A 12,409-nucleotide genomic window follows, 5' to 3' on the forward strand; every position below is an offset into this window, starting at 1 on the left:
ATGCCTATGGTTACCTCGGACCCGATCACTTTGTTGAACGATGTCAAACCATTCAAAACAACATGGAAGGTTGAAGTGAAAGTTCTGCATTCATGGACACAACATTCATCTTATTCTGGTGGAGACTCTCTTCAGTTCATACTAGCAGATAAGAGAGTTAGTTTTTCTATTTGTTAACTCGAGTAATGGTGTTAAATGGTTGTAATGCTAACATCTAAACTGAGATTTTATCTGTGAATGTAGGGTGTTAAGATTCATTGTACCTGCAAGAGACTCTTCTATGGTCGTGTTAAAAAACTTCAGGTTGGACAATGAAGATTCATTGAGAATTTCTTACTGACTGCATCTGCTGGAAAGTATCGAGCGACGAGTCATAAGTACAAGATGTCCATCATAAGTAACTCCAACGTCACCAATTCCTCCCTGAAAATGATGATAAATTTTTATCATTAACCTCTTTCAAAGAAATCATGAACGGAAGTCTTGATTAAAATTTTTAATTGGTAACTCATAAGTGTTTTCCTTATAACCTTATAGGCTTCGGTTGAGACATCCCTAATCTTCAATTTTTTTAATAATATGGTTGTAGATGTTATTGGTCAAGCAATTGATATTGGAGATATCCAGGTTGTGCCTGCGCAAGGTGGTAAAGAAACAAAGAAGCTTGAACTCACTTTAACAGATACAGAGTAAGCTGTGAATGACCTTTTGCAAATTTACATTTCATATATTATCAATACGTGTTTTCATAATGTTTGCTTTTTTCTTCTATTATTAGAGATCAGCAAGTAGCATGTTGTCTTCGGGGTCAGTTTGCTGAACAAATGTTACATACATCCAAAGTTGCTCAAGTGAATCAAAACTTTCTTTGTTTACTGAGATTTGCCAAAATCAATGTTTACAAGGGTAAGATATCTACTAAACGCTTAACAAATATATATTTTTTAAAACGACTTTGATCCCTTTTCTAAATTCTCATCCTTTGTTGCAGGACAAGTTCAGATAACAAATGCATTTGATTCTTCCACAATTGAAATAAATCCACCCGGGTTTGACGTCCAAGACTATCTACAAGTGTACGTTTTGTTTGTTTCACATACTAAATATTTGTATAACAATAATACATAAATGTGCTGTCTCAAAGGTTTAATTACTATCCAGGTTGCCAAATAATGACATTGCTCTCACTACTGGTAGTCATGAGGTTGCAAAAACTCAAGGAAACAAACGCCCACTTGATAAATGGTCTACTTATCCAGAGAGATCAATACTTGATATCATAATGGCGACTGAGGTAAGTTTTCTACTCTAATATCATGTATATACTGTATTAATCAACACATTTGTACAAACTAATACATATGTTATATTTGTAGACTGAAAAGTGCATTGTTAAGGGCACGATTTTTGCAATTGATACAGACTGGGCTTGGTATTATTTTTGTTGTGTTAAGTGTCACTTCAAAAAGTTGACCGACATTACCAAAAGGGATGTGGTGCCTGTGAAACATCTGTGGCGTTGTGATGGATGCCATCAGTCCATAACCAATGTTTCTCCTAAGTGTGTTTCTCAATCTTAATAGATTACATATGTATCCGATCTATATAACTTACAACTTTTTAATTTTTAGGTTTAAACTACATCTACTTATAAAGGATGACACTGGTGAAACTAGAGTCCTGCTTCTTGATAGTATTGCTGAACCCATTTTGGGAGTAAGTGCTGAAGTGCTCTTAGATGGTTCTCTAGAAGAGGTATGTAAAAGTTTTCATTTCATTGTTATATATTTTATATATGCAGTCGTTTTTAATGTATTATTTGTTCATCTTTAGATTGAGGATCCAGAAGACTTGTCTGATGCTATTAATGATCTTATTGGTAAAACTTTCAAGTTTGGTGTGTATGTGAGCAAAGACAATGTTGACTATGGAGCTGATATATTTAACACTGGAAAGACATGGTCTGCTGATGAAATCATATCTCAGTCTGACGATGAGAATACTGAGGATACATTGACCAACATTGCTTTATCAGACCGTTCATCAGGACAGGTTGGCCAAAATTTTGTTATTCATATTAAGTAGATATTGTATTAAGCATATTTATGTCAATGATTTTTAATATATTATGTGATTTTGAAGGTATCTTTGATCAGTATTGAGAGTGGACACCACATGTTTGTCTTCAACTCCACTATCAAAACGAAAAGGAAACAATGAAATTGATGACCTTTCTTCTACTTCTAAGAAACAATGCTCGAAGATAATCAAGGTGGAAAAGAATGGTGGGGAGTAAACTGAGTTGCTGCGTGTGTTTTTATTTGGTTTTGGTTTTGGTTTTAGTTTCAAAAACATGTTTTTCTTAATTTTCTATTATATGTTTTATTTCAATGTCTTATTGTTTGGTTTTTATCAATAAAGATAAAGAGGAATTTGAATAAATATCACACTCATATTATTGCTCTAAGTTAACGACCAAATAATAAAAAGTGTAAATCTACTCTATTAAATTATAGTTATCCATCGCACTTAACTAAATCTATTCGCATACGGAAATGTACTCTATTCTCACAACTTGCACAGAGTGGATATTCTTACTTGTAATAAGCTGTAGTTCGACTCCCTTTTGTAAACCTTTCCCAAAATTGTATCGTCAAATCCATATACATCCTATAAAAACAAATTAAGTTGGGAGTATACATCCTATAAAGGCTGTTATAAACAATAACTATCTATATTTTAAACAAAGGAACACATTAAACTAATCGGTTAAGATATAATCTAAAACTAATTTTATAGGAGATATTGTTGTGATCTAAACAGAGATTAAGCAAGATATAATATGTAAAAAAATCTTAACTTCATTATTTTTCATTTTAATTTTTTCATTGTCCCGCCTATACTACGAATTAGAAAGGTGTCGTGACTCTAACCAAAGAAAAAAACTTTTGCTATTATCAAAACTGTTTGCAGTCATTGAGCAATTTTATACCTATCACAACTGTTGTAAAGGTAGGGATACTATTCTTCATAATCAAAACATGTACTTGATTAGACAACTATATTTCAATCCACATGATGTTTTATAAAAATTATTTCGGCTAACATTACTCTTATAATGGACAGGATGAAAAGAAAGCATCAACCTCCCCTTGGAGCTGATGGTCATCGGTTGTGTTCAAAACCTCAGTCTAAACAGAGAATAGATCATAAAAAGAATAAAGATGTCCCTTTGAGTACTGTTTTTGCAAGATTATTGCATGATGTTACCAATAGAAAGGTTTCATCAAGGTTCCAAACACAAGTAACAGTGTCAAATCCTACAAACAAACGAGGTGTTTATATTTTATATTGATACTAAGTTATATACTAAGTTGTTTTATCATTCAACTCATATCGTACATGTTTTTCTGTAGTTTTTTTTGACAAAGAAAATAATGACAACTCTAAACAAACTAAAAAGAGTCGAATACATGAAGGTATGTTTAATATCTTAATTCAGTGATGATAGCAAATACTGCAATGATAGTTAAATTTTTGTTTTTTCATTATATAGTATCCTCTTATAATTCAATTTACTATGCAGCCATCTCAAGTACAATAAGAGGATCATGTTCAAGTCAGGTCATATTTGGAAGTCAAAACACAACAAAGACAAACATTAAAATGACACACACCAGAGAAACCACAATAGATTCAAGAATTTCAAAAAAATCTGAACTAGAGAACAGAGGTATTTTGTTTTTCAACCAGAGAATGAATGGAAGTTTGTATTATCATTTAACTTATGAAAATACAAACGTCTTATAATTTATTTAGTGGGTATATTTTGCAGATTTTTCTAGGCTCCATAGATGAATGTGATGATCTAGAAATTGAATGCAGTAGTCAGGACAGTTCTGATACTGAAATTTCAGATGATGAACAATCTACTGTACAAGAACCAGAGAAAGTAGATCAATCTGGACGAATTAATCTTCTAGCAGCTTTATTTAAGAAAACCTTCACTGAGGTGAAGACAAAAGCGAAAGCAGTGTCATCCAAAGAAGAAGGTTAGTAAAAATTTCTCATTTTATTACTTAAATATGTAATATGTGTTTCTAACCTACATTCATCTTATAAAACAGATTATGTTGATGAAGGTGACCCATCTTACACTTGTGTTCATTGTGGAGCTATCATGTGGTTAGGCGAACGCATAAATAAGAGCAAATATAGACGAAAACCTATATTTACATTGTGTTGCATGCAAGGTCAAGTCCAGCTGCCATTTTTAAAGAAACCCCCTGAGGTTCTAATGAAGCTTCTCACAGGAAATGATAAGCTTAGTAAACATTTTCAGAAGAATACCAGATCATATAATATGGTTTTCTCATTCACTTCTCTTGGTGGAAAAGTATATAAATCTGTTAAAAAGGGACGAATGCCCACAAATGTTGGTGCTTCATGGTGAAAATTATCATCTCATGGGAAGTTTAACCCCATCTGAAGGAGGCTATGCCAAGTTTGGACAGCTTTACATTGTTGACACAGAGAACGAGGTTCAAAACAGATCTAATGCTCTGAGGTAACTAATATGGTTTTGTCAATAAGTGATGTTACATTTAAGAAAAAGTGTTTTGTATACTTACTAAACGATTGTTATTCACTGAATGTTTTCAGAAGTGGCAAAAATGCGCAGACGTGGCAAAGATATTATTCAGCCTATAATGAATATGTTGAATGCTGTTAATCCATATGTCGCGCAGTTTCGATCAGCAAGAGAGAGATTTCAAATGAATCCTGATCAGACTTTCCACATGCGAATTGTCAGTAGAAGTGACAAAGATGGTCGGACATATAATACGCCAACAGCATCTGAGGTTGCTGCATTGATTCCTGGAGATTTTAATCTAGGAATGGATAAGCGGGATATTGTTATACAGCACAAGTCTGGTCGACTTACAAGGATTGATGAGATTCATATTTCCTATCTAGCACTTCAGCATCCTCTACTATTTGTGTATTGTGAAGATGGATTCAGGGTTGGTATTAAAAAGGGTGTCACAGAAGCTTCAAAGAAACTCAAAAAGGATACTATCAGTATGAGGCAGTTTTTTGCTTTCCGGATGCAAGAGCGAGAAAATGAGTCACATGTTCTGCTTTATTCAAGAAGGTTGTTTCAACAATTCATAGTTGATGCCTATACTACCATCAAATCCAACAGACTGAGGTATTTGCAGCTTAACCAGACATGTTTGCGTTCGGATAGTTACGACTTTATCAAGGAGTCAGAAAATTATGGCAACTCGGACATGAATGAACAAGGTCAGCAATTTGTTCAAAAACAGAAGACATTGATAGAATCATATCAGCCGAGATTCCAGATAAATCAACTGATCCAGATCTTTAGGATGTTGTTAAGGAATCCATGATTCATGGTCCGTGTGGAGCTGCTAATATGAATTCACCATGTATGGAAAATGGTCAGTGTTCGAAAATGTTTCCTAAACCATTCGCTGGGAATACTAGAGTGAAAAAAGATGGATTTCTTGTTTATAGGAGACGTGAGCAAGCTAACAGTTATGTTGAGAAGAATGGTTTGTAATGTGATAACAGATGGGTCATCCCTTATAACAAGAAACTCTCACTTCGTTATCGAGCACACATTAATGTGGAGTGGTGCAACCAAGTTGTTCTATTAAGTATTTATTTAAATACATTAATAAAGGAGCCGACCGTGTAACTGTGGTAGTCAAACCACCAGGGCCACAAGAAGCAGCGGGCTCAGCTCCAACGAACTCATCATCAGCGAACTCAGCTACAGCAACCTCAGCAGCAGCAAGCTCAGCTGCAGCAAGCTCAGAAGCAGCGAACTCCACTGCTGTGGAGATTAAAAACAATGAAATTAAGAATTTCTTTGATTGCAGGTTGAATATTTACTTAGGCGTCTATCCAAATTATTTTGCAGTTTAGTATGACTTCATTCTGATTTCTAACTTATATTGTTGTGATTATTGTAGATATGTTTCCACTTGTGAAGGATCGTGGAGGATTTTTAAGTTTCCAATACATTATAGATCCACAGCAGTGGAGAAGCTTACATTTCATCTACCAGGGAAACAGATCATTATCTTTAAGGGGAAGGACAAAGTTCAGGACGTTGCTGGTCGTAAACTCCTAGAAAACACAATGTTTTTGGCTTGGTTTGAGCTGAATAAAGTTGATCCTTTCGCTCGGACTCTTACATATATTCAGATTCCCAACTATTATACATATTCGAAGAGTCAGAAGAAGTTCAGTAGAAGGAAACAAGGATTCAGCGTTGGAAGAATCAACTATGCCCCACGTAAACAGGAAAGCTCTTATTATTTAAGAGTGTTGTTGAACTATGTCAAAGGTCCTACCAGCTTTGATGATATTAAAACCTATAATGGTGTTCTTTATGAGGGGTACAAAGAAGCATGTTTTGCTCGGGGAATACTGGATGATGACCAGGAGTATATAGATGATTTAGTGAGGCGTAGTGATGATAGTTCTGCAGCCGTTGTTCGTGATCTTTTTGTTCTAATGCTTCTGTCAGACAGTCTGACTCAACCAGAGGTTGTTTGGCAAAAAAACATGGGAGCTCTTATCAGAAGATATCGAGTATAATCGCAGACTTCGTTTTAATAGGCCAGGTACAATACTACCATCTTCTAACCATGCGAATGATGTTTTCAGTTTGCTAAATCTTTTGTAAAAAACGAAGGTACAATACTACCATCTGTAAGTATATATGATGTTAATAATCGCGCTTAGACTTATGTTTTCAGTTTGAGTTTAATGATGTTTTGGATGGTTAAACAATCCGCACATTTAAGAGCTCATTTTCGAATTATAATATACAGCGTGACTAAATTTGTTGTGTTCGTACTATGTTTTACACTGAGCGACAATGACAAGAAATTGTATGCTCTTATAGAGATTGAGAAGCTTATGAAAAGGAATGGGAGTTCACTTTCACTATATGAGTCTATGCCAAAGCTTCCTGACAATGCCAAACCGATCGAAAATGTTTTGATCTTGGATGAACTAGATTACGATCTGGAAGAATTGCAGGCCACTCATGATATAGATTTTCTAAAGATGACTGATGAACAAAGAAAAATCTACGATGAGATCATTACTGCAGTTGTTGAAGATAAAGGCGGAATGTTCTTTGTTTACGGTTTTGGTGGCACGGGAAAAACCTTCCTTTGGAAACTTCTTTCATCTGCGTTGAGGTTTAGGGGAGATATAGTTCTTAATACTGCATCTAGCAGGATTGCTTCTCTGATGTTACCAGGTGGTAGGACTGCTCATTCCCGTTTTAGCATACTAATCAATCCAGATGAGTTCACTACATGTTCATTGTCTCATGGATCAGATAAGGCTAATTTGATTAAAGAGGCATCTCTAATTATCTGGGATGAAGCACCAATGATGAGCAGGCATTGTTTTGAATCTTTAGATAGAAGTTTAAATGATCTGATGGGGAATCATGATAAAAAACCTTTTGGTGGAAAGGTTATTGTGTTTGGAGGTGATTTTCGACAAGTTCTTCATGTGATTACAGGAGGTGGTAGGGCTGAGATTGTGTTGGCTTCCATGAACTCATCAGTGTTGGCTTCCATGAACTCATCATATCTATGGGAACATTTCAAGGTTCTGAAACTTACAAAGAATATGAGACTGTGTTCAAATCATCTAACGGATGAAGAGGCCAAAGATCTAAAAGAATTTTCAGAGTGGATTTTGGCTGTTGGGGACGGGAGAGTATCAGAGCCTAATGATGGGGAGGCTTTAATTGATATTCCAGAAGAATTTCTAATTATGGACCCTGACGATCCTATAGAGACTATAAGTCTTGCCATTTATGGAGACACTGATTCACTGAGAGGGATGAAAGATCCTAAGTTTTTCCAACAGAGAGCAATCTTATGTCCAACTAATGAGGATGTTAACATGATTAATGATCATATGTTATCTAAGCTTGATGGTAAGACATTTGTTTTATTTATTATAATTTTTTCATTATATTGCATACACACTGACTCCTTTTTGAAATTCGGTTATTTCCATCAGGTGAAGAAATGATTTACACCTCATCTGACAGCATAGATCCATCTGATACTGCTTCGGTCAATAATGATGCCCTCAGTTCCGACTTCCTTAACAGCATTAAAGTTTCTGGTCTACCAAATCATAGTCTAAGATTGAGGATTGGTTGTCATGTTATGTTGCTTAGGAACATTAATCCTAATGAGGGTTTAATGAATGGAACAAGATTGCAAATCACTGAACTTATGGATTTTATGGTGGAAGCTAGAATCATAACAGGTGCCAAGGTTGGTAAAGTCGTTTATATTCCTAGATTGTTGATTACTCCAACAGATAAAAGACTTCCTTTCAAGATGCGTAGAAGACAACTGCCTTTAGCTGTGGCTTTTGCAACAACCATCAACAAAAGTCAAGGACAATCACTGTCTGAAGTGGGACTATTCCTTCCTAGGCCAGTGTTTTCTCATGGACAGCTTTATGTTGCCATTTCAAGGGTTACGTCCAAGAAAGGTTTGAAAATTCTGATTGTTGATAAAGAGGGTAAGCCGCAAAGCAAAACTACTAATTTTGTTTTCAAAGAAGTTTTCAGTAATCTTGAAAACTGAGAGGAGTAATGATCGTGTCTTAAAGTGAGTTTGTTTCAGTGAGCGGAGTGCAACTGGTGTTTTGTGTTTTATTTTTGCTTCAGATACATTTGATTTCAAGTTTTCAAAGTTGTTTCGACTTTTCAACTAAATAAATTCAAGTTTGTTATTCTATTTAGCACACACAATCTACTGCAGATAATTCTATCTTCCTAGTAGAGGTTTGAAGTCAAACCAAACATGTATTGATCATCATGTTTTGATCCATAAGAAAATAGAAATTTGTCAAGTAACTATCATTTCGTGTAAAGGTCTACCGATCAATATCAATCCAGTCAAAATAAAACTTGACTATAAGAGATTTCAACAATACATAGAACAACCAACGATCAAGATAATCATCTATTCACCACCAATCAGTTTCAAATTTAAATCCAGGTATTTGTACAATCATAACCCGTCTATCCCTATAATGAGTCTACTGATTTTAGTTCACGCTTACTCAATACAAATACATTAGATAAAGTACTAACCTTTGTTCTCTGAAATTGTTTTCTTTTGAGCTGTTCCAATGCTATGTTTTCCCTTGTTTTTTTTTATCCTGTCCTTGCGAATTACCTAATGAATATATATATTATCATATGTTAGCTTTAACTGAACAAAACAAATATCAGTTACCAGACAACAAAGGAAAAATAAGATCAAGACAAGAAAAATATAATTTAATTGACACAAAAAGGCAGTACAAAGAACAACAGATTGGATATTTTTGGAAAACCAACATTAATTTAGGTTTCAATAAGGTCAAGAAACTTATCTTTTCTTAAAAACGATGTACTTGATGAATGACATCGTTGTTGCGAATATCCCAGATTGATATTGCTTCTGGTCGTTTGTAAAAACTGTGACACCTTTTCTAATACTCCATCTCTCAATTCACCGTCTGATCTACCAGGAATTGTATATCTAGAAAATCAATTAGATGAACAAACCCTATTATATTAAAGTTTCATATCCGTCTAAATTTAAGAATAAGGGTAGAGATTATAACCTTTGATTTTCCTCCTATTGATAGATTAAACCTCATCTTTGTCTTGATAAAAACAAAATTCCTGGTGAAAAGGTTGATTCATAGATTATTTCGGTAGAAATTAGAAGGTAATCGAAGAACAGAGAGAAAATAGAAAAAATAGAAGATAGGTTCTCGAACTTTACACAGACAAAAAAAATCTTTAGTTAAACAAAAGTAGTTCACTTTACACATTTTTTTCCCGGACTAAATTCTGTTACACGTTTGGGCCTAAACAGATTAGATATTTATATATTAAATTGTATTCTGTTAATTATTGGGCTTGATCCATAAATGAATTTATTAACCCATCCTTATTATCTTATAATTAAATCCATATAATGTTTGGGCCAAATATTTTAGTTCTCTGTACATCCAAAATAATTAGAAAGACCTCATATTAATCAGTTAACATAGTTTCATAAATCGATACTACTCATCTATAGTCAACTATAGCATTACCAACAAAACATCTAAAATTAAAAGAAAAAAAATACATCAGGTACAACATTGGAAATTTGTGCACAGAGAAAAACAACACCATGAACGACATATTTTAGTACACCATCACAATTCAAAATATTTATAAATTATATTATATAGATGTCAATTACATATATATTTTATATACATATATTATATAACACTAAATATAAATTAAATTTAGGGAGAACAATATCCGCGCACAGCGCAGATCCGTAGCTAGTACTATTTTAAGTTTCACCAGATCGTTTAAGAGTGTTAGATTCCAAACAAATTAGAAAATGCATATACATATCAGCTTTTTTTTCATATTCCAAATTTATTAAATTTTTCTTTTCTTTTAAAACTAGAAACATCGATCTTGAAATTCAGTCTTAATTAAAATTATCAAAGATTGATATTATAATATGGCAGCCTTATTATAGTATTAATAATAAAACTACTTGTTTGCAAAATGTCAACAAATAATCAATTGGTCTTGGCCTAGTGGTAAAGGGCTCACAGCTGTGAGTACCGCCATGGATTCGATTCTCGTTGGCCATCCGGGACGCCTTAAATGGTAAGAAAACACGGATGCTGCGGGCTTCGTAGTGATTAGTCATTGGACCTAGAAAGCCTTTGGGATAACACTACGGTTATAAAAAAAAAAAAGTCAACGAATAGAAAAATTTCGTACAGGAAATGCATGACAGACCAATTTGAACATAATGTAAGTCATTAAATACTTAGAGGATCGAGTTATTCCTCCGAAAGAGGAGATCTAATCCATGTTCATCACGTCACGTGCGACGTGCGTACCTTGCATTTACTTAGGCTTAAATATCGGCACAAACTTGTTGTAATAATGCTCCAGTATTATTTATTCTCTTTTCACGATATGCATTATTGCAAATAATAATATATTTTTCACAAATAAAACAATCATTTGGAAAACAAATAAAACAACCACAATGGTAGATAAACTATAAAAGGCACAAAATACAATTGCAGACAAGCTTGAATGAGGAGTAAGAAGTTTCTTCATTTATTTTATATGTCAATTCTACACTTTCAACTATTTTATATGTCAATTATACACCTCAGGTTTTGGCTTTGGAAACCGGTTGGTTCACTTACTTAGTTTAGAGTCTATTGTCAAAAAAAAGGTAGATATATAGTTGCTCAAAGTAACTTAAAAGTATGGTTGTTTAGTTAATGTGTAAAATTAAAGTATACTAACAAAGTCTCGATTGAAACCAATATGCATTTAGCTGATGCTTTATCAAAATTTTAACACATCAAATTACTTTTAATTAGAAATTGGCATATGACCAACATATAGTTTAAAACGGCCATATGACTAAAATATGATTCGACTAGTTTGTAGAATTATAGCACAATAAAAATGGTGAAATAACCATTTTGTACGATATTGTCATCTATGTATAGCTTAATTAAAAAATAGCTGAAAATGGGATGGAGTTATCGTTAATTTGTCATAGCAGACTCAGAACGGTGTAGTTAATTAGTATCAATCAATATGGATATAATAAAGTTAGATCTTAAAATGCATAGACAAATGTGAACAACAGTCGAGCCTTAATCATATTAATTACCCGGCTGAGTACATACTAATTAACCATATCAAGGAAAAACATAATCACAACGGTATCATCTTTATTGCTTACATACATTATATATATTATATATCTAATTCATAATGAAGTTGACCATGATATATTATACGATTTCTTGATCACTTTCAAAAAAAGTTACGTATATATATTAATAAGATTTTTCTGTTTCATAAAGAAACCATACATGAGAAACCATACATGACAGATCGAGATAAGATAATTAACATATTCTCGTTAATAAAAAAAAGAGATATATTAAGTTCCTTCATTGTTTGATCGGAAAACGGTAATAAAGAAGATATGGGTTTTAACAAAGACGTCTTATTTATGGTCGGAGAAAACAATCAGTCGGTTACAAGAGAAATGAAGAGAATGCGACAGAAAGGAAGCCGGTGGCTCGATGAGCTACCGGAAAAGTACAACTAGCGGCGAGATGAAGCAAAGGTGAAAACCCTAATCTAGCCGCCAAGTGTTAGTCAGTTATTTCGGATCCTTCTCTTGTTTTCTCCCATTTCCCTTATATAGACGTCCTGATGCTTCGTCCTTGACCTAATTTACGCCATCTTGGTGGGCCTCCTCTGCTGGGCCGAGAAGCC

General features: G+C 33.9%; 1 protein-coding gene across 1 annotated transcript; it reads left to right on the forward strand.

Annotated features, from left to right (window-relative positions):
* LOC106314818 lies at positions 1-2,220 on the forward strand. The gene is made up of 10 exons (XM_013752636.1): positions 1-156; positions 244-303; positions 538-689; positions 779-906; positions 992-1,076; positions 1,162-1,294; positions 1,377-1,432; positions 1,632-1,755; positions 1,834-2,052; positions 2,143-2,220. Exons 1-10 carry the CDS (start codon positions 1-3, stop codon positions 2,218-2,220), a joined length of 1,191 nt encoding a protein of 396 aa, XP_013608090.1.
* Positions 2,221-12,409: the final 10,189 nt, after the last annotated feature.

This window comes from Brassica oleracea, chromosome C9 (assembly GCF_000695525.1).
Source record: "Brassica oleracea var. oleracea cultivar TO1000 chromosome C9, BOL, whole genome shotgun sequence".
Lineage (NCBI taxonomy): Eukaryota > Viridiplantae > Streptophyta > Magnoliopsida > Brassicales > Brassicaceae > Brassica > Brassica oleracea.